This window comes from Trichomycterus rosablanca, chromosome 26 (assembly GCF_030014385.1).
Source record: "Trichomycterus rosablanca isolate fTriRos1 chromosome 26, fTriRos1.hap1, whole genome shotgun sequence".
Taxonomy (NCBI): Eukaryota; Metazoa; Chordata; class Actinopteri; order Siluriformes; family Trichomycteridae; genus Trichomycterus; species Trichomycterus rosablanca.
Window position 1 is genome coordinate 11,780,037 of NC_086013.1, and position 19,673 is coordinate 11,799,709.

A 19,673-nucleotide genomic window follows, 5' to 3' on the forward strand; every position below is an offset into this window, starting at 1 on the left:
ACGAAGATCTTTCAATCAGGATTAAAATATAATGCAGAGTAACTGGCGTTTTATTTATTATCAATCTGATGTTTGCCAAGACATGAATACTGAAATATCTAAAATCATTCTGTTTAAAATACACTAGCACAACAGAGCTGGCATCTTGAACTTGCAAATTCGAATCTTAGCTGTGCTATCGGCAGGCCAGGCGTCCATACGGACAATGATTGGCTCATCTGAGGGTAACTATTGGAATTATGACCTGTGCTTGACTCTCTGTGCGCGATACGGATCTCCATATGAACCCACCTTGTGCAGGCGAAAAAGAAACGATCGGACACTAACACTCGCTCCCTCTGACAAGTATCCAGTCATGGCTCTCTTGGTCAGGAGTGGAGGTCAGCAGCAGTAGAGAAAGCTAAATGCAATTGGGGAATTGGATATGACTAGATTCGAAAGACTGCATGTAATATACATACGTATATACATATATATTAGCTCATTGTGAGCTAGTCATGATTAGCTGCATTTATGGTTTAATAGCTGGTCTACCTGACATTATAGTCTATATGGTTTTGGAATGGACATTGTGTGCTGCAGTATTAGATTAAACTTGCCATGTTTACAGTGCCAGTTGGTTTGGTTACATTAGACTTTACTAACTTATTAATTTATGTATTTGCTTAAAGATCTTGTGTTTGGCATAATTCAGTTTTAAAGCTTTGCTGACTCAAGGATCTCATGTAATATCTGCAAGTAAATGGGTACAGGAAGGATGTGCAAATAGACGAACCACCCAGCTGTGATAAAACAGATCTGCGATGAGATTATATCTCTTTTTTTCTAAATTGCTGTGTTTTACATGAGCATAATGACCTTAATCAGAAGGAAGCAAATGTTGAAAATAAACCCGACCTTACTTGCTGTTGACTTATTTTTATTCGAGGATCCCCTTCTAATTTGAGATGCTTGTTTTAGGCATCATGTGTGTATTTGTAGAAACAAATAGCGACTATGGGGAAGTCCCCAGGTTTCTGTGCAGAGTTTTGGTTTCACTCTTGTCTGCACTGTGGATGTACACTTCTTTCAGACCGGTTCCTTTTGTCAAATCAAGGTCTGCTTTATTGAAATGAAAAGCGCAGAACCGGAGGCAGCATTCTAGTAAAACATGTTACTTGTAAGGTTTGCTGGTGCCCCCTGAGACCTGTTCTCCTGTGGAGTTTTCAGTTTCTCTTTCCTGTAAATTGTGCTCGTTATACAAGAGTTATTAGTGACTGTGTTTTTGAAGATTAATGTGGACCCAGCGGTGCAGAGCTGCGGGTGTTTCCATGTGTCTGTCTGATCCTAGGAAAGGCCCATGCGCCCACTGGCACACATTAACGTGTGTTGTTTATAGATCAGGCAGAGAAGTTAATTTGACATTTATACCAATACTATATGGCAAAAGTATTTGGACACCTGACCATGAGCTTGTTGGACATCCCATTTTAAAAACAAAACAAATTAAAACAGAGTGACCTCTGTGTGATCTCTTCAGCTTTAAAAACATCCAATCCTCTGAGAAGGCTTTTTAAAGACTTTAAAGCGTGTCTATGGTAATTTGTGCCCTTGGCAGTGCCTGCAGCAGACAAAAATTGGCCATCTGTTTGCTTGGTGGGAAAAGACTGGACTAATAACTGGGTGCGGTCTTCAAAACGCTGTGTAAGGACCCTGAATAGTAGTCCGAGGCGCCTGTGCAGAAGTGGAGGAGCGTGGAGATCGGTGTGTGGCTCTCTGTGTGCGATATCTGGCCTCCTATGGGAACCACCCATCAAAGCATGGGTGAATAAAAAGCGGTTGAAAGACTGCACACGCATCGGAGGGGGAGTGGGACAGGCAAATATACCCTCCTTGGACGCCACCGGGGGCAGCTGAGTATTAATTGGCTATACTAAAAATCGGAAGAAAAAGTGAAAAAATACCGATATTATGGACGAATGTAATCTATGAACTGCCAAAAAAACAGGTCTGCCATGCATTGGGACTCAGACTTATATCTTTTATTCTACTCAGTGGTTCAACTCCTTATGTTAACATAGCCCAGCAGGCAACTTAGTGGAATGCTATGGACCATTTCTCATTAGTTTTTTTAAACTTTGCACTACATTAAAGAATTACAGATATGTGTTTTAGCTGGAAATGGGGTTATCAGGATTGGCTCATCACAACTGGGAATCTGGAATTAAAAATAAAACATGAAACTATGAATCACATGATTCTTAAATGTTTTTCACTCTTCAGTCATAATCCTGTTGTTTTTATGTGCTCTGTAGAAGCAAACTCAGCTTAACGTGTGATACTTAGCACATAACAGCCTTGAGTTGTGTGTGCTTCACGCAAGTATTTTGTCTCATGCTGATTTCTCTTTGCTGTTTCAGCAGAAGCTGTAGTGGAGTCCAGAAGACAGAAGAAGGAAAAAGGAGCACTGGAGGAACCAGAGCGGAGCCCCACTTAACACAGCACCTGCAGAAAACATGGTAGGACTTGATTTGTGTGTGTTGATTGATGTGTGTTCAGATAAGTGAGCAGATGTGTACATGCACACACACAACAAAGGTCTGAAAGTGAAAGTGTTTGTTCTAACTCTAATGTAAAAGAAAAACGGACTAACCACATTTTAAAGTGTATTTAACAGGCAATATGGAATGGTAATTAGGATTAGGATTCACTCTGTAGTGGTGAGCTAGTGTACTTGACCACTGTGACACCTGAACCATGTGGTTTATGTAAGTACATGCATTATGAAAGTCTAGTAGAATTGGTTACATTTTGCTAAACAAGCCTCCTTGAAAACACCAGCTTTGGACATGGCAGTGTATACATACTGTCCACCCCTCCAGCAAAATGGCTAATATACCTGTTATTAGGTCCCTCACTCCCGCATTACTCAAAGTGTGACTGCCCTGACGGCACTCAGCTCGACTGTTCCGGGCGAGTTGACACAAAGAATGACACTCTGGGGCCTTGGTGAGGGCACATTCCTGTTCGGTAGCACAACAACGTGCCCAGAATGGACTATTAATCCTATGAATGAAGTTACGATTTAACACACCCACTGATTAATACAGTGAAGTTTCATTAACTCAATTCCTTTCTTTTTATGTCTACAAATGACGACCATTGTTACAGCTTTGTGACAGCTTGTTATACAATAAAAACATTTTTATACAAACTGCATGTGAATAGACTGTCGATACGGTCAATCAGTATTGCCGACACTTTGCATTGATTTCAAGCTTGCCACTCAGCAGAACAGCCAGCAAAAAGCAGATTTGTATTGCCAAGTATCATGTGAAATGTATTAACGCCATGGTAGGCAGCAACATGCACCCAGCCTCCTGGTGAAACTGTGCCAAATGAGGTACGTGTACCAGAATGATTTGCTGTGCTGACCCGTAGATACAGGACCAGCCAACAAGAGAAAATAATAGTCTGCACAGAATACATCAGGATAAAGTCAAGCTCCTTCCTTGGCCTCCCTATTCTTGAGAAGTATTCTTGTGCGGAGTTTGCATGTTCACCCCGTGTCCGTGTGAGTTACCTCCGGGAGCTCCGGTTTCCTCCCACAGTCCAAAAACGTGCAGTCGTTGCAGTTAATTGGAGACATTAAATTGCCCTATAGATGAATGTGTGTGTGCGTGTGTCTCTGTCTGCGATGGACTGGCGCTCCGTCCAGGGTGTTACTGTGTGCCTTGCGCCCATTAAAAAGCTGTGATAGGCTCCAACACCCTCCCCCCAACCCTAATTGATAAGCGGTTAAGAAAGTGGGTGAATGTACTAAGACTAATAAAGCACTGACGATTCTTGATGGATGCACAAAATGCTTGTGTGACAGCTGCCTAAGGCTGTATGCTTGAATTTGGCATAAAATAGCCATAACCACTTGTCTTTTATAACCGAATGTTTGTCCAGTCTTAAAATCCTGAAGGATTAAGCAAAGTAATACATTGTACGTTGTTGGTGTGGGTGCATGTGTGTGTGTTTACATTTTGCAGATGTGCAGCAAGATGATGTAAATAAGTGTTAATGCTTTAAGTAGAATATAACAGACAAGTCTGCCATGTCATCGTCTCTATTACATAATCTCTGACACAGCAAGTTTTTCACTTCACCTGAACTCATACAGAGCTTCAGACTGAGCTTCAAACACGCCGGTCATTGACATCAGCATTCTTACTTCAATGAGCAGGATTTGTTTTGCACCAAGGAATGATGTAACCTAGAGACGACCCAACTGAAATAGGTTTACCCTCTAGCCCAAAGGTCATGTTTTTCACTCCCGATCATATGTGCATGAGTAACCAGCGGCTGAGTTTGCTGCTAATGGTAGCCTGCTGTTCTCTTAACTTGGTGGCAGCAGTTTTAAAAACGTCTGTTTAACACGTTTGGTAATTAATGTTCAACGTAAAATAGTGTGTCACGAAGAACAGTTGTCTCATGTCGAATGCTCACCAAAGGATTTTACATGTACATTTGTTCAAAGTGACTTACAAATATGACCATATACAGTAGTTCAAGCAATTAGGTGGTAATGGCCTCACCTAAGGCGCCAACAATGACAACATGAACCAATGACATTTTGATTACTAGTTCATTACCCTAACCGCTGAGCTACCACCGGCCATTTACTGGGTATATTTGGTACATATTGAGAATACTGTAGTTAGTAAATGATCTAAATGTGCAGCCACAGAATTTAAATGAGCACTTGAAATTTGAATGAGTATGACCCAGTATTAACAACAGCTGTATGTAATGAGCCTATGAAGCTGCTATTCAGAAATTATTTGGATCAAGAACCAGTGCACACAGACCTATAACATGGTGTAAGGAGCTGTTAATGATTGCCTGCTATTCCCTTAACTTAGTGACAGCAGTTTTTAAAAACCTTTAACAGGTTTTGTAGTTATTGTTAAAATGATTTCAATCCCGAGGTCTCATGTCAAATGCTCGCTCACTAAAGGGTTTTCATGTACATTTGTGGCACATTTGTGGTACATTACATTACCATATAGTTCAAACAATTAAGGGTTGGGTTGGGGGGGGGGGTAATAAAATCTGTATTACATTGATCATCCTGCATTGTAAATACAGTGGGGATCCAAAATGTTATGGGCAGCAATCAGGTAGAACTCAATAGATCTAACTGTTTGTTTTGCTTGGTTGTATTACAGCTAACAAATAATAAGAGAATTTAACAGAAAGAAGTATATTCATCATAGGGTGCACCTGGTCCTTTTAATGTTCCCATCTCAAGGATGATATATCCCCGGTATATTCTGATCGAAATGGGTGCTTGGGTGGCGCACTGTTAAAATACAGTATAGGTTGGTAGTAAAATATAGTTTACTACCAAAGAGATTTGAACCCTGGATCTCTCTTGGCTGGTCAGGCGTCTACACAGACATGAATAGCCATGTTTGGGAGATCAGGCTGATGGCACTTGTCAGTGCTCTCTCAGTACCAGCCAGGTCCAAGCCCAGATTAGAAAAAGAGGGTTGTGTCATGAGCCAAATGAGGTACGTGTACCAGAATGATCCGCTGTGGTGACCCGTAAATATGGGAGCTGCCAAAAAGAGAAAAAGCATTCTGCACAAAATACATCAGAGTAAAGTTAAACTTGTTTCATGGCCTCCATATTAATGAGAACAAAACTAATAAAGCATCAAAGTAAAAAAACACTGAAGATTTTTTTTGATGAAGGCTTTAACATCCCACCACCATACATTCAGGACTTTTATGATAGAGTTCAAAGTGTTGCATTTGTATGATTGGATAGAAAGTGATGGACTGAAATCATATTGCTAGATAATTCTGTGATGCTCTCATGTTGGGTATTTTACAACTCATTAAAATGTTAAGCAGTGTAAAGGTCCCTTAGCTCCAGTGATGAGAAATCGTAGTGCTTCAGCATACCAAGACATTTTAGCTCTTCTTTTTACCAACCAGCAGCAGATTTTATTTTGACCTTTTTAAAATTCAATTTGTACCAATAGTACCAATAATTCTGAAGCAAACGTTAGTGATGTTTGCATAAAGTGTGACGCATACGTAGTGGAACTTTCTGTACGTAATAGGACCAGACATTGCAGAGGATCACGATGATGTACTCCACACCAGGTCACGATCAGCACGAGCGGACACGTGTCTAAATGGGGATTACAGAGGGTCTGAGAAAGTCGTACGGGTACGCATTGTCCTTTGAGAGGACTGTGGCTAATGATGCGCTGTTGCCGTGGAAAGAAAGCTTGTGAGCTAGCTGCAGCATCCAGTGGAGTGAGAGACATGGAGAGGATTGTAGAGAGTGGTTTAAAATGATTCGTTGAGGTGTGGGGGGGGGGGGGGGGGGGGGGGGTTCGCTGCTGAAGATTGCTGTGTCATTGGTGCACTCTGCATGCTCTCTCTCTCTCTTGTGATACCTCTCTATGTGGCTCGCTCTCCTGTTATTACTTTACCTCTCTCGACCATCGTGACTGTATGCTGATGCATCCCTCCTCCTCCCTCTGCTACCCAGACGTGCAGCAAGGAGACTGTCTGTTGCAGTGTGTGTGTGCGCTCCATTGTGATGAAGGGTAATCAGTAGACATTGTTGGATGAAAACGTGCATCACCTATTTATACACAGATAGACGAACAGCACAGTGCGAGTTTGCTGCAGTGTTCCCAAAGCCGCTCGGCTCTGATGCTGAGGTGGCAGACCGGCGCAGATGAAATCTCGGTGAAGGGTGAACCCAGGGGGGCGGGGGGGATGAAAGAGGGAGGGACGCGTGAGTAAAAGGGATGCGATTCTTAGGGGCGGAGCTTAGCATCAGGCACTACCCGGTTTCTTCCGCTTTCCGTCTCTCTGTTCACGTCCACCTGCCGCTGCTTTCTTCTTTCCATCTTGCTGTATTACGTTCCTACCAGGCAGTAAAATCAACTGGGCTTGAAGTGTGTATGAATGGGTTCATGCGCATGTTCTTCTTACCAGTTCTTTAGTAGCATCTAGCTGGATCTTCTGACCCTGATGTATTCGTAGATACAGGCATACAGGGGACCGAGGCGTATCTGCGACGGACACTGTGTGTATATGAGAGAGAGAGGAGGAAGGCGTCAGAGAAGGAGAAGGAAGGATGATTTTGCCGATTTCGCTGCCTCTGCCGGTGTGTGTCTCCAGGGCGACCGAGCCCTGCCCCCTCTCGCCATGAGCCGGACCAACCGCGTCTCTTGCTCCATGCTCAACTGCTTCGTAAGTGCTGCGTGTGGGTAGAAGTGACGATTTAAGATGTGAACGAGTGATACATTCTGGAAGTGATGTACTAATGTAGGCAAAGGGCAGTGTCTGTTCTTCAGTCTCCGCTAAAGAGGACACTGACACGTGAGGTTGGCGTATCAGCAGGACTTTCTCTCTCTGTCTTTCAGAGCAGAACGTTCTGAGAGAGAGAGTCCTGTCCCAGTTCTTGATTAATCAGTTTGTTTATCATAGATTTTCAGAATGGGATTTGAACAGGATGCAGCAGCTCACACACTAACCGAAAGCTACATAAATAATATGCAGCATTCAGAACATCACACACAAACCTTTTTGTTTTATTCTTACTATTTTTATCTTTTTTGTCTGCTTTCTTGTTTTTCCTCTTGTTGTTGGTTGTTCTTGACGTTGCCTCTTGTTGGCCTGTGGCCTTGCTTCACTCTTTGCATTTTTTTTTTTAAAGTAGGCATTTTGTAGCCTACTTTTAAATACATTTCTTGATTGCTTTGCACATTTGTGGTCCTATTTCAACTTTAATTACTTTGTTGCAGTTGTTGCTACTGTTTGAGTTTTTGAATTTATTTATTTTAATCTATTTGAATTTTTTTCCTTTGCGTTTTCATTTGTTTTATTTTTTTGTCATTTAACCCAGCCAACAGTCCATCAATCGATTCCTTTTGCTGGTCTTTATCATCATTTAAGATAAATGATCATTTAGTCGTATTAAATGTGTAGTTTTATTAATTTAAAGTTGCACTTTTTAATCACATTGTTCTTCCCTGGGAGTGAAATGCCTAGTCTGCAGCTCCAGCTTTCCTTCCTAAATTCATCCCTTTAAAAATGGAAGAAGGGATGAGTGGAGGGTTGAAACAGAAATGACATTTGTAGCATATTCAATTCAAGCATTAGCTGTGTACACTGTTAGTGGCTCACCTCTTGGGATTTACCTAAACATGCCGCTTTTGGCTTGTGCCCTTATTGGTGGAGTAAGATAATTTTGCGTAATAATATAAAATCAATTATTGCTTCCAATCAAGCTTGGAGAAGATCCTTATTTGTGACACAAAAATTCCCACAGACACACTCCAAATTCTTATAAAAGAGCAATTTTATATTAATGTTATGTCCATGTGTAATGAAATGGTTTTTCCTCACAAATAAAACTAAGCCTTTTACTGGTTGGAAAACTTCTTGGCCAAGTAATTTAACCCTAACACATGTAATCATATCACAATATCATTTGAAGTATTCACGTCATATCACTTATACCGTCAGCGCTTTGCAATGGTTGGCTGCACAGATGGATCAGTTTTCTCCAATGCACTCTGTCTCATGGTGCTTGTAGCAGACTATCTTATGATAATGCGATTCACGTCGTCATGTCAATCCAGCTTATTATTTCTGCTCCTTGTCTTCTGAGTCCCTTCACAAGTCTTGAGTCATAGCACTGAATAAAATACAGAATGAATAAACCATGTGGATGCTGGATTCACGAGTTATTGTAAATGAGCTTGCTTAAGTTTAAGTATTCATGCCAATCGCTAGGGGGTAAATAGCTGAATTTTTTTTATTTACAAGTTAGGATTATTTGAGGAAGCCACTCATTTTGTGGTTTGAGAATTGCATTTACTTAAGGAAAGATGCTTTCTGGTGTGAATTAAAAGGATCATCAGGCATTGTGTTTTGTTTAAGCAATAATGATTTCTCAATGGAAATGTATCTACGACTTCACACACTACCAGTGGCACTCAGCTGAACTCATCAAAGCGGTTGGGGTGATAAGTATATACAACAGAAATCCAGCACAGGTTTGTGTTGGGATTACAGTTGGTATATTGCTCTCTAATAACAACTAAATTGAGGCTCCCTTGATCGTGTAATTAGATTATTTCCCACGGCTGCACGTGGGAAATGAGCAAAGGGCCTGCCTGTCAATTGGTGTCATGGTATTAGTTTTACTGGTAATAGTAAGACTGCTCTTGAGTGCCAGTATCTGTGTCTATGCTGTTATGATAATATATTATTGTGTCAGGCACAAAAAACAACTATAATACTGTATAACAACTATTATAATGTAACTTATAAGAAAAGCATAGGAAATGCTGTAATAGGCTACAGTGAACATGTTTCACTATTTACCTTTCAGTCATGGTAAAAACAACTAATACTGTGGTGCAGGTTGATTGATAAAGTAACTTCATGTTTTTTCTTCGGTGGGTAGCGCTGTTGCCTGACAGCAAGAAGGTCCTGCGTTTGAATATTCACTCCTAATAGGGATGCAAAATTAAAATTTTATAGCAACTCATTGACATTTCTTGAAGCCAATTTCTACAGTATTGGTTTATATATCAAAGTCAGCAGGGTCACCTTCATATTAGGCAAAATATCAGAATCCTCTTTAAAAATACACACACATCCACATTTGTACAATTTACTCAATTGCTATCACAGCGTGTAATAGCATGAGTGCAGATTTCAGCATGACACCACTGTTGGATTTCCCTAGTCCTCAAGCTGTAACATTAATAAAGCTTCATAGACCAGTAGCCACATCCATTATGACTCCATACCCCCTATCTAGTGTGCTAAATTTAGGGTTTGGGATAAGCTTTCCCAGCCTTTAGTGTGCACTGTGTATTGTATTGAACCATTGTGGATTAACTCCAGTAGTAAGATTGAAATGTCATGATGTGTCCTAGTCTGAAAAACTTAATGTAGGTTCTTATTAAAAGAAACAATCATTAACTGCAAAGTGCACAAACACACACATCTTGTTTTTTGTATTTTAGCACTGCTGACCTGAAATTAAAACATTGCAAGTATAACCAATTAGTTCTGCAGTGATTCTTTGTCTGTGTTCTGTGAAAAATGAATATACAGAGACACTAGCAGAGGATCAGCAAGTTTTATGTTGCATTATAAAAGTAGAATGGCATTGTGAAGATGAGATTGTTGCCTCTGTCCCCTGCTGAGATGGATGCTTGTTTTTTTAGGGCTTTAAATAATGGCTGTTTGATCCTCAGGGAGAACTGTATAACACACTTATTGATTAGTGAAAGCTTTCTTTATCTCTCTGATGCCATTACACCAATCGGCTAATCAAATCAAGCTAGCAACACACACTGTGGACCTTCTTTCACATTCACAACAGCTTTTAGATCTGTGTGTCTGTGTATCCTGCTGCTCTAACGCCTGTGGTGGGGGCCCACGGGTGGTTCAGTGGTCTGTTACGCTAACCTTCCATCACTGGCCGGCTTATTTCTAAAGAGACACTAATGTCTGAGAGGGAGGGGGGGAGAGGGGTGGATGGCCCAAGTCCTGCAATGAATTGGTGCCCTGTCGTGGGTGTTCCTGCTTTGTGCCCAGTGTTTCCTGGTGGAACTGAACCTGCCGTGACCCTGACTAGGACAAAGCAGTTGCTGGAAAACAGCTTTTGACTTATTTACATTCCTTCTAAACCACTAATTGTTTGTTAATTATTTTTATGTAAATTATATTTGTTGTGTTGCATATTAGTGCTTCTTCTGCTTGTCACTGATCCAACTCAATCAGTCTTTTTGTGAGTGATCTGTCTGTCTTGTCTTTTTATAATCAAGAAATTGTTACATTTTACTGGTTATGAGTTATTGTAACTGGTTTACTGGTTTGCTCTTGTAAACCTGATTGAATGTGCCATGGGACTTTATGTTTAAGCACCTTTTTGCCACTTTAGGAGTTTTTCCATAGTCGTGTTCAACCAAGTGGTGGTAATGCAAAGCCTAGACCCATTTTTCAGCCAGACCAGAGATTAAGCTCACACCCAGCAGTAAAAACTCCAAATGGATTCTGGTCTAACCATAAAGTGGGAGAAAATGGGTGGCCTAGTGGCTCTGTGGGTAGCACTGTCGCCTCACAGCAAGAAGGTCGTGGGTTCAGTTCCCAGGTGGAGTTAGCATGTTCTCCCAGTGTCTGCGTGGGTTTCCTCCGGGAGCTCCGGTTTCCTCCCACAGTCCAAACACATACAAGTGCGGTGACTGTGACATTGTACAGTCTGAGCAGTTAAGGGTTAAGGGCCTTGCTCAAGGACCCAACAGCAGCAACCTGGCCGTGATGGGGCTTGAACCAGCGACCTTTTGATTACTAGTCCAGTACCTTAACTGCTAGGCTACAACTGCCCTTTTTCAGGCTTCAGTTTGAAAATATTTCATCTTGTTATTTACACTTGTACTGCTACGCGATTGACATGACGGTGGTGTTCAGAGGTGTGAATTGGTGTAAATGTTGTGTGGTAAAAGTGCCGAGTAGGTGTTGTGAGCAGTTAATTGGTGTTGCAGACCCCTGCCTTTGTTCAGACATAAACGTACATGTTTACACACAGCCTAACAATCCTTAATTAATTTGATTGACGGCAAACATTTCTACTATTAAACAAGATCTACACACTTCAATAATTAATTACAATTAAGAATAAGCTTCATGTGATTAATGCTTTCAGACTAAACTTCAGCCAAACACTGCATAAACATTTGGAAACCAGATAAAGGAAAGGGTTCTCGACGTCAGCACGATGAAGATGTTTTTAAATGTTTTAGATTCCTGCGTGTACTTTGTTGACTTGAGCATTGGACTGAAGGACATAGGACTCTGTGCAGTTAGACGCACCAGATTGATTGCTGGACATCAATAAACCATTTTTAGTCAGGACACAGCATCTTTCAGAGTGAATGATCAACACTTAACCTAAACTAGATGGTTTGTCACTCTTCAGAATATGCTGTTTAGGAAGCAGACACGAGAAACTGGTTTACTTGCATCTACTGCACACACACACACACACACACACACACACACACACACACACACACACACACTAATTTTTTTAGCTCATATTTAGTGTGTTTATATAATTTCCACAGCAAAAGAAGCTGGACACTAATACTTGTGCTCACTATTCTGTGCGGTGTGGTGGCTTCCTTATTACAAATTAGACTTTATTAACTGTACCACACTTGGTCTCAACCATCTCATGATGGTTATGATCTTGTGCGCTCAAGAGAGAAATAGAAATATAAGCGTAATAATACATGGTCACACTGTTACATTACACTGTAATAATATCTACCATAATTACCATACGTATCACAGACTTGATTAGCTCAAACGGCTCCAATCAGGTGATTATTGAAGAAATTGAATTTAACTTGCGACTGTTCCTTGATATTGTGATATTGTTTGCTAGTAAACCGTAACCTTTGCCGTATTTGCCGTGACTGTGTGTGTGTGTGTGTGTGTGTTTTGAGCTGCCTGTGATCCCAGACAGATAATCTAATTCTGAGCAAAGCACTTTATCAGATTAAGTTTCTTCCCTCTGGCAGCTCCACGTGGCAGTTTAGGATGAAAGCAAAGCAATAGCAGACTGGAGGATGTGCGAGGAAACCAATAGAAGTGTGAACCTGTTTGAGAAAGGGGCCCAGAAAACTTGAGGCGTTACCATAGAAACAGGACTGCGATTACTATGTGTGTGGTAGTCTGAACGTCCTCCTCACTGAAAATGAATGATATGAATACAGAATGGTCATTTCTCTGGCGTTTTTAGGTTATGCCGGTCTGTAATATGACTTGAGACTGACTTTAAATAGAATTCTTATTCTCTCACGGTTAATGAACCTCTTGCTTTTCTCTTACCATATGTGCAACAGTAATCTCTGACAGTAGACACGCTATGGTATGGATTCATGCTGGGCGAGTGTCTTTGCACTCCTTGTTGTAGTTATGGCTTGTAGAGGGTTCTTTATTATCACTGCTACACCTGATACACTACCATGTCATCATTGGGGTCCCTTTTGATTGGTAAATGAGGTATAGAAAGGGCGACAAAGTGTACAAAAGAACAAATAGGCTACAGTCAGTAAATGTATACCCACAGTTATTACATGTAGGGTCCTAATATGATATTAACATGTGCTGTGATTAGATTAAAGTTAGTAAAAACATGTGGTAAATGCAATAGCTGATTGATTATGCAAAGACAGTCGAGGTTCCTTAAAAGGCTTTTAATCTCCCGCTGGATGTTTTTGAGCCATTTTTAAACACTTAGCACTCTTGGAAGAATTCACTGATGATTAGTCTGTGTTGGGCAGCTGGAAAGTGTGAAGCGTGTTCAATTATGGTTTAAAGCTTACAATAAGTTGAGGAATGTGTTTTAAATTAAGGAAAAGCTTGTGTGTGTGCTGCCGCTTCTCACTATCAAATTAGTGTGAATGTTTGCCTTGTTTTTTAATGATAAGGCTGTTTTCTGGTCACAGATGGACCCAGATTGCCTTGAGCCATGATACCCCTTTTCCACCGACGCAGCACGGAGCCCGTTCCGGTTCCCGAACTGTGTTTCCACCGGAATAAAGAGGTTCCAGACAGTGAACTAGCGGGCCAATCTGGCACCACAGAATACTTGGTTTTTCAGCGCGAACCGTGACGTCCGTCCGTGGGCGTGTCATGTTATACAGCATAGCGCGTTAAAAAGGTGAATTGTGTGATATAACGTGATAAAAGTGACCCGGACAGAACGAAACACGCTTAACGTGAATAATAAAGCGTGAAGCTTTTTCAACTCCCCGAGCTGCATAAACACCACACGTGATGTCAATCCAGTTAAACACAGATACATGTGGTATTTTAGAGTGGATTTGATGGTTACTTCACACAGATGTTTGTTCGTGTTGTGGAACGTTAATGATGTTTTATCGCTCAAGTCGAGCGATGAGTAAACCGGCTATCTGCGCTGAGAGTCGCAGTGAAAACGAAGCGTAAAATGCTTCTCACGTCAATAAAGTAAAGAAAACAACAACTGAGACAAACGCAGATAAATGTTCGTGATGTGGAACTTTAATGATGTTTTATCGCTCGAGTCGAGCGCTGAGTAAATCCGCTATTTGCGCCGAGAGTCGCGGTGAAAGCGAAGCACAAAGCGCTTCTCACATCAGTGAACTAAAGAAAACAACAACTGATACAAACACGTCACGTCTTCTTATCACCGATTGTTAGATCGCTGCTTTTTACATAAAAACAAACATCTGTAACAGCAGCACAAATGCTCGCACATAATCCACACACTTCGCCATGATATTACTTCTCTTAACTCTTAGTAAGTAACGCCCACCGATGATGACGCTGCTTGGTTCTCAAAAACTGGTGGAAACGCGCGTCGGTTCTCTACAGAACACCAAGGTTCAGAGAAACCTGAACAGAACCGGTTCTAGAACCATGTTTTTTTTGGTGGAAAAGGGGTATTAGTGTTTCTGGGTGAGAATGAGCTTGGTGTCGGCTTTTCGGAACGGTTCTGAACCTCCTTTGCTGGCATTCATGAATGGGGGTTTCCATGCTCAGTTTGAATGGATGCCGTCACCATCATTCCTGATCCAACCTGCTTTACTGAAACTAAGTGTGGTTGGGGCGTAATGAAATTTGAGTAGCGTAGTAACTAGCATAGCACAGTTTTTGAGGTCTTTGTTGACTGTCAAGTGTTGTGTGTGTGTGTGTGTGTGTGTGTGTGTGTGTGTAGGGTGGGGGGTGTTTGCTTTTATGCTGTGTCTTTGTTGTGTCTTGAAAATTAAGTTTTAGATGATAAAAATGGCACCTTAAAAGCACCTTAAATGTTTTTTGGTACTCATCGTTATGTGTATGCGCGAACAGGTCAGAATGGTGCAGATATGCTCATAGTGTCCTGTATTTTGTGTTTATAGAAATTGGCGCTATGGTAGATCCTGGGAAAACCAGGAGGTTAATGCTAATGTACATTTGTCCTTTACACTGAGCATAAAACTCCCATTTAACTCTGAAGTTTGGAACTTTGTAGTGATGCTTTTAATTTTGCAAGCATGTGTGGCTTACTGCTTTGTGGTTGGGCTGTTCTTTTTATGTTACAAGTAACCTGAGAGCTCTTGCTGGAATTGGTGCATTTTTGACATTATTAGATAGACAGAATCCCAAAGGAAATTGTTTAAATTTAGATTGCATAGCTGTAACTGAACCATTCATGATTGGGTTTCGGAGTATATCTAATCGATCATATGATGTAGTTAGTATGATGTATCTAGTTAGCAGAGTGGAAATCATCACACTGGCCAGGACTCTAACCCAAGTCTGACTAACAGGCAGTTTGGTGTCCGTTGCCAAAACATATAAATAAAATAAGTTAAAAAATGGTAATGCTGGAGATTTTTTTCCAGACACATTTGAAATCATTAATTTGCTTAAGTAAGCACTTGGGATTCTGCCATCCCTCCGAAAATGGCCTCATTCCAAGCCTAAATGGAAGGACTGGAATTCCATTCATCAGCCTAATGGACCCCTTGTAAGTAGGCGGGTTGTTTATCAATGAGAGGAGGAGCGTGAGCTGAAAATAAAAAGATTGTATGCTGAATGTATTAAGGAGGAAGTTTAACAGTGTGTCCAATAATAGACTTTACCAGAATGGCTCATCATGGTCTTGAGGACATTTGTCAGCTTTTCTGACTAATCGGGAGACTTTGATATACTTAGTGAAGTAGCATCAGCTCAACCAGAGAGAGCTTGACCAGCTTGATTATTTGTTTAAAATATTCTATGTTAAATACCTCTGTATTGCCCCCTAGTGGTGGACAGATACAGTTTTCATTAGTAACATGCCACCAGACACTGACCCCACTTTTGTTACAAAACCTTGGCCTTATTACAGTATAAGTATTTTGAAGTGAAATTGTATCATTATCAGTAATTATGGAGGAATTTTAGATGTTTCATACAGTTAGTATTGATATTAATCCTCAGTTTTGACTGTTACATGACCATATAACAGAATTTGAAGACGAAAATAGCATCATGCCCAAAGTAGCTGTTGTCCAATTTCCAATTTTGATTGATTGCACTGTCCGCAACATGCACAAAACCCTTGCTGCCCTCAAGACACCAGTAAAGCCATCTAGCTGTCCTCTCCACCAGTCAGCTCTGAACTCCTGTATAGGCATAACATGCCTGGAGGAACGTGCTTTTCTTAGCCTCTTGTGCTGGTGCCTCTACTAGACAGTAGGGGTCACTGTAGCTGCCACAGGTGATACATAACTGATCGTGTTTGAGGAAGGTAAGGCCAGATTGGGTCTCCCTATCTAGTCATATCCAATTACCCGATTGCATTACGCGTCCTCTCTACTGATGTTGACCTCCACTTCTGACTGAGGAGAGCCGTGACTAACACCCCCCTCCGACACGTGTGCAGTAGCCGACTGCTTCCTTTCATCTGCACGAGACGAGTTCATATGTGGATCCGCTTTGTGTATGGAGAGTCACACCCTGACCATTATCCCATATCTCTGTGCAGGCACCATCAATCAGCCAGCAGATGTCGTAATTGCATCAGTTATGAGGAAACCCCCCTCCGGCACCCTCCTTGCAAATCAGTCAATCATTGTTCATGTACGAGACCAGACGGCTGGTAGCAGAGGTGAGATCTGAACTGACAAGTTCGAGATATCAGCTCTGGTGTGCTAGCATGTTTTACCACCGTGCCACCGGAGCGCCTTAGTTGACACTACTGAGACTGTTTAGGTTTATATAATCCTTAATTTAACTTAATTACAGTCTGCATCAATAAGTTAACAATGATCTCACTGCTCATTTTGTGTAGAAAGGACTGTATTGATATTCACTTTTAGTCTTGCTGTGCTTCACAGACACTTGGTTCTGCTCGTTCCTATGACCCGTACGTAATAAAGCTGGTCGATCTCATTCTCTGAGCTCAGTAGGTTATGTCTGGCAGGTCAGAGCTATCTGTTGCTAGACGGTCTCCGGGCTGTCTGGATGCTGGCACTGATGGATGCGCAGAGCTCTGCAGCAGCCTGAGAATAGAAGTGATCTTCTAGGTTGGGTTGTACAATCAGATGCTGTTAAAAATGGGCCAGCATTTTGATTTTAGAAGGTTAGAGTAGGTCATTCAAGAATGTTAAGTCATTTATGTCATTTTTAAGGCAGCAGAGACCTGTAGGTGTTTAAGGTTTTATAAATTAAATCCAGATCTTGTAATCGGAGACGGAGGATATCATATGAATTATAAATCCAGTGTAGTTAAAGTTTAATGAAATGGCTCTTTTTTTGTACTATAGCAGAGTGTGCTATGGTACGGCACGTTTTCGAATCTGTGCTCCCACATTTAGGGCAGTTGTAGCCTAGAGGTTAAGGTACTGGGCCAGTAATCGGATGGTTGCCGGTTCAAGCCTCACCACTGCCAGGTTGCCACTGTTGGGCTCTTGAGCAAGGCCCTTAACCCTCAATTGCTTAGATTGTATGCTGTCATAACTGTAAGTCGCTTTGGATAAAAGCGTCTGCTAAATGCTGAAAATGTAAATGGCTTCATTGCTAGGTGACCTGTACTGCCATTAAGTACCCACGCTTTATTTGGTTACCCTTCTTTGCCAGGGACCAAGTATACTGGAGCAGTCTGTATGGGTGGACTGAGAAACAGTGCAGGTTGTTAAAGGATCAAATGCAGTACTTACAGAATCGCCAGTGATTTATGCATTTTCTCCTGACTGTTTTGTGTATCCTATTACCCGATTGCATTACGCTTCTTCTCTACTGATGTTGACCTCCACTCTGATTGAGGAGAGCCGCGACTAAAACATGCCCCCTCCGACACGTGTGCAGTAGCCGACTGCATCTTTTTAGGTGAGTTCATATGCGGATCAGCTCTGTGTACGGAGAGCCACACCCTGATCAACACATTATCCCTTGTCCCTGTGCAGGTGCCATCAACCAGCCAGCAGAGGCCATAATTATATCAGTTATGAGGAATCCCCAACCCCCGTATAAACAACAAGCCAATTGTTGTTCGTGTGGGCGCCCAGCCCGCCGGTAACAGAGCTGAGATTCGAAATGACAAGTTTTGAGTTGTCAGCTCTGGTGTGCTAGCTTGTTTTACAGCTGCGCCACCTGAGCACCCCAATACTTCTGCAGTACTTCTAAGTGATAATGGGATTAAAAAAAACAAACTCCAACACAGCAGGCACAACAGGGCAGACCCATAATTTTTCCTGTTGCTGCTATTGGAATTGTTTACAGTTAGCGTGGTGTATTTGCTCTCAGCATCTGATGGAGAATGCCATCACAGCCTCACCTTAAGCAAACTCCTCTTATTTTCAGGAGTACCCTTGTGCAATTGGAAATGCACAACAGCGCATCAGACTTGGCAAGTTCATGTTGGACCATAGGGCACTGTGCATTGGAAAAGAAGCGTTAAGAGAATTACTTCTAACCTTATTAAACCCTTTTAATTCTAGAGAAACACATACTTATAGAATGCCCCAAGTACACCGGTGAAAGACTAAAAGTACACATGCCTGGAACTGTAAAGAAACTCTTACACAAGACAACACAAAAATAAAATGAAAATATATAATAGCTTAAATTATAAAGACAAGATAAAAGACAGAAACATAATATCTATCTTGCCATAACAAGACACACATGTTAAACATGGCCTTAAAATCCAAATAAATTAAATAAAATAATCCAGAGATCATTAGTTGCAGAAGTAGTTCTTGGTCAACGTAACAGAATTGTACAATTCAAATCAATGACAGCTGAATAATTTGTAATCCGGCAAAGTGTAAAACATGTTGTTAAAACCCTAATAAACAAACAAAGCAACACATCAATGAGACACCAAGTGTTAAGATAGATGTCATTGATTTGTCAAGGATCATCCTTAAAAGATCAATTCCTATTATGCCATAAGGTTTCGCAAGGGTGCACATCACACACTATGATTCTGCCAATGAGTTACAATGATTGTGGCACCCAAGATCTTGTGAAGTTACATGGAATCTGTAATAGTTTGAGATAGTGTGTGTAAAAATGCTATTCAACATTTTGATTAGTCACTGAATGGAATTCAGGGTCTGCAAGACTTGTATTCAGTAGAATTAAAACAGGCATTGTTCACATAGATCTACCTACGTGTTTATTATCCATTGCCAAACCGTTTTATTGTAATGCACTCTACTGTTTGCAGTTTGTCTCGTATGACACTGTCGAACAAGCTCAGTTCTCATAAGTTAGTGGTCATTAATGCATAACAGATTTCTTTCACGAGACATTGGGTTTCTCTGCTGCAGTTTGAGTCGTGTGTTTAATATTTACGATTTTAAATCTCAAGGACCCAGACTGGCCTTAGTTATTTGAAAAGATTATTGATTAGAAGCCAAGCAAAAGAAAAGGCCACTGCAAAGTCGTATCCTCTTCACATCTGTTCACGCCGTCTACCGCCATCTGGATCACTCTGTTTGGGTGTCTGGCACCATCATAACCTGCTGCTTGGGTGTGTCTGATAAAGAATATCTATTTTGTCTCTTGAGTATGTTTGTGGAGTGCAAATGGAACGCATACAATCTGGTATTTGAGGGAATCAGAACACA

The 19,673-nt window shown here is 41.2% G+C and overlaps 1 protein-coding gene across 2 annotated transcripts in view; it reads left to right on the forward strand.

The window, feature by feature from the left end:
• The window catches only part of mtmr4 (myotubularin related protein 4), a 58,064-nt gene that overhangs the window by 6,021 nt on the left and 32,370 nt on the right, over nucleotides 1–19,673 (forward strand). For both annotated transcript variants that reach the window (XM_062989115.1, XM_062989116.1), the window contains exon 2: nucleotides 2,400–2,498. In XM_062989115.1, the coding sequence (XP_062845185.1) occupies nucleotides 2,496–2,498 (3 nt within the window). In that variant the 5' untranslated portion in view covers nucleotides 2,400–2,495. The remainder of the gene's footprint in view (nucleotides 1–2,399; nucleotides 2,499–19,673) is intronic.